This window comes from Vigna radiata, unplaced genomic scaffold (genome assembly GCF_000741045.1).
Source record: "Vigna radiata var. radiata cultivar VC1973A unplaced genomic scaffold, Vradiata_ver6 scaffold_70, whole genome shotgun sequence".
Lineage (NCBI taxonomy): Eukaryota > Viridiplantae > Streptophyta > Magnoliopsida > Fabales > Fabaceae > Vigna > Vigna radiata.
This window is the reverse complement of record NW_014542367.1, coordinates 1,282,698-1,286,562: the sequence shown is the minus strand read 5'-3', so window position 1 is coordinate 1,286,562 and position 3,865 is coordinate 1,282,698. Positions and strand designations below refer to the sequence as shown.

Genomic DNA, 3,865 nt, shown 5'->3' with positions numbered 1-3,865 from the left:
TATATTGTATTCAATTTTATCCAAATTTTTCTTAATTTTATTTAATTTAAGTCCAAGTTTCATTATTTTTTTTAATTCAGTCTCAATTTAAAATTTTAGAAGAAAAATTTTCATTATTTTAGAATTACATGAAAAGAATCTTCATTAATTTTAAAATTAAATGAAAAAATCTTTATTCCTTTAAAAATGTGATAGAAAAATTCTCACTATTTTAAAAATTAGAAGGAAAATTATTCATTATTTTAAAAATTAGATAGAAAGTTCTTCATTATTTTTAAAATTAGTAGAAAAATTTTTCATTATTTTTAAAATTGGACGGAAACTTTTTATTATTTTTAAAATTAGAAGGAAAGTTCTTTATTAATTTTAAAATTGGAAGGATAATTCTTTATTTCTTCTAAAATTAGAAGGAAAATTATTCAATATTTTTTAAATTAATATGAATTTCTTTATTATTTTTAAATTAATAAAAAAAATTCTTCATTATTTTTAAAAGTAAAAGGAAAATTCTAATTTATTTCTAAAATTAGAAGGAAAATTCTAATTTATATCTAAAAGGAAAATTCTTTATTTATTTTTAAAATTAGAAGAAAAAAATTTCATTATTTTAAAACCAACTCTAAACCTATTTTTTAGATGTTTCAAATATAAATTTAATAATTATATACTCATAATATAGTTAGAGTTGGTTTAAAATAGTGAAAAAAATATTTAATAAAAATATGAAATTTAATAGAAATTAAACTTGTTCTCTGTTTAGAAAGGAACAGAATTGAGACTAAAACAAATAATATTAATAATAATTGAAACTAAATTAAATAAAATTAACAAAAAATGAAATTTAATTGAATATAAAATAACACTGATATGTCACACAAGTATTGACTTACACATGGACATTGAGTTAACACGAGACACTAATATTATCATAAATGTTATCAGCATACTCTAAAAGAAAAAAAAAAACTTCCAGCACATTAACTCAAATGAAATCTCTCCAACGTATATTACCCGAAACTTACATCATGTCATTAAGGACGACATTGATTATTGAAAATCTGTTGAATATGACCATAAAAGATTGTGTTACAGCCATTAGCATTAACATGCACAACCCTATTGATCTTTCCCTTTACACTGCAAAAGCCTATAAAACGCCACCAGCTTTTGTTTAGCTAAGCACCAGAAAACCACACATTACCAATGGCCAACACAGTAGTGAGCTTGGTTTCAATAGCCCTTCTTTGCCTTACAACAGCACAAGGGAGCACAAATTTTCATGGAATATCCTCTTCGGTTACTGATCATGATTTTCATATTGATGGTATCTGCGAAACAGCAGTAGAGACAAAAGGTTACCAGTGTGAAGAACATAAGGTACATATTGCTATATATATTCTCTCATTCTGTTATTGAATCCACTTTCCTGAGATTATGAAGTCATTATTTCACTGCTGGAGTCAGGTTGAGACAGACGATGGCTACATCCTGAGTCTGCAAAGGTTGCCGGCGGGGCGGTCTGGTCACAAAGCCGACAAGCCACCGGTGCTTTTGCAACATGGTCTCTTTTGTGTAAGTTATCAAGGCCTAGACAGATACATATACAAGTTTTTAAGATCTTTTTAGGGGTTTTTCTATTGGATAAAGGTAGTGGAAGAGTTTAAAAATTTTCTAACTTGAATCCAAACGAGCATATGAGAGAAGCATATGCATGTGATGAACTAAGATAATTAAGTTGTGTTGTGTGGTTTCAGGATGCCCTGTCATGGCTGATAAATCCTCCAGATGAAGCATTGGGTTTTATCTTAGCAGATAATGGATATGATGTGTGGATTTCCAATACTCGTGGAACAAAATATAGCCGCAGCCACAGATCACTGAGTCCTAATGACGCGGTTCTCTTACTTATTATGATCAGTTACATGGATTTTGACCTTGAATAAACTAGTTCATAGCTACTCAAATGGATAATTGTTTTTTGTAGGCTTTTTGGAATTGGTCATGGGATGAGTTGGCTAGTTATGATCTTCCTGCTCTCGTGAAGTATGTGCATAACAACACTGCTCAGAAAATTCACTATGTTGGCCATTCCTTGGTATGCTTCCAATTTCATTCTCTAGTCCCTACAGATCCGAAACATAGATATTAATGTACAGATATGCATATGTTAAAGTCTTGATTTAAAATATCAATTTTCAATTTTAAGGGGACAAATATAAAAGAATTTACAAGAAATATAAGGTTAAAACTCAATGATTTTATAAAAGTCATCCGTTTTAGAGAAATTCAAAATATATCTTAGCCTTCTTAACTTGACATGTGTATAATAAAAAAAGGTGATTTTGTGAATTGCAGGGAACCTTAATGGCTTTTACTGCTTTCTCTAGGGGACAAGTGTTGGACAGGTTGAGATCAGCTGCATTGCTTTCCCCAATTGCTCATATGCGTCAAGTTAATTCACCGATAGCAAGAGTCTTTGCTGACACATTTTTAGCTGAGGTGAGACAAGCATCATCATTTAAATATCAGTTCATATATTTCATACAATTTGAGTTTGATGATTTTTTTTTTTTTTTTTTTTTGTATTTTCTTAATAACGGGACAGCATCTCAACTTTATAGGCATCGGTGAATTCATTCCAAACGGGTAACATAAAACATACATTACCTTGTTGGGTAACTTCTTTATGTCAAAATGTTATGATTTTGATTAAGTTGTTGGATAAAATAAGTGAAATGATTCCAAGTGTAGTAGCTAAAACATTAGACCTTGTGACGAGCAGAGAAGGATCTACCAGATTAGTGGAAGGCATTTGCAAGACTTTAAGAATTGACTGCTCAAAGCCGTTGGCATATTTCACAGGTACGATGAATATTAACCAACTAAATTTCGGTGATTATTTTGACATTGCTTACCTTGTAATTCTAGGTCCAAATTGCTGCTTAAATTCCACCCTGTTAAATTCCTTGCTTGATCATGGACTACAGTCAACAGCTACTAAGAATTTGATCCATCTTAGTCAAAGTGAGTATCCATATTTATATTGTTGGTGTGACAGTTTTGAAGATAATTTTTTGGGTTATTAACCCCACTCTTTTCGTGTTTCTTGTCTTGATTCTAAGTAGTGATCAGAACAGGAAATATAGCCAAGTATGATTACGGTAATTTTTTAAAGAACAGGCAGAACTATGGAGAATCATTTCCTCCTCCTTATGACTTGACAGCAATTCCAAAGGAATTTCCTCTTTTTGTGAGCTATGGAGGGTCAGATATGCTATCTGAAGTAAATGGTGTGAAGCTTTTGCTGAATGACCTGAAGAGTCATGATGCAAACAACCTCGTCGTGTTGTTTAGGAAAGAATATGCTCACGTTGATTTTTTCATGGCTACCAATGTTAAACAAGTTATTTATGATCCTGTTATATCTTTCTTCCAGGCTAATTGATTCTGCAACTGTACTTTATTTCACTTCAAATAATATAATTCTTTTTATCCATCCAGTTAGTTCAACATAATATGTTGCACTTTTGAGTAACTTTTGAAATTTATCAAACAATAGTCAACAATATATTAATATAAAAAAAAAAACGTCTAAATAATTGGGTAAGTATTTAACCAATAGAATCATATATTTTTGGACAAAGTAATAGAAATAAGAATAGTGTCGAATGCAAATGAATATTCTAAATGTTATAGAAACTATAAATAGAACACAACATATATATAGTATCCCATTAAACAAAAACACAAACGCTCTCATAAGGCTAGCATATAGTCAACTAGCATATTATAATGTCCGAAACCAAGAGCTGAAGTAGTGTCTAAGAATAAGTATCTCTCTTTGAAATCCCTCAATAGATTACGT

The 3,865-nt window shown here is 30.2% G+C and overlaps 1 protein-coding gene across 1 annotated transcript; it reads left to right on the top strand.

The window, feature by feature from the left end:
* Nucleotides 1-1,203: 1,203 nt before the first annotated feature.
* Nucleotides 1,204-3,446, top strand: LOC106779976 (triacylglycerol lipase 1-like). Its single transcript, XM_014668193.2, has 9 exons — nt 1,204-1,377; nt 1,465-1,572; nt 1,755-1,895; nt 1,985-2,095; nt 2,356-2,499; nt 2,606-2,646; nt 2,783-2,862; nt 2,929-3,024; nt 3,126-3,446. The coding sequence occupies exons 1-9, from the start codon at nt 1,204-1,206 to the stop codon at nt 3,443-3,445; spliced, it is 1,215 nt and encodes a 404-aa protein (XP_014523679.1). The 3' UTR covers nt 3,446.
* Nucleotides 3,447-3,865: the final 419 nt, after the last annotated feature.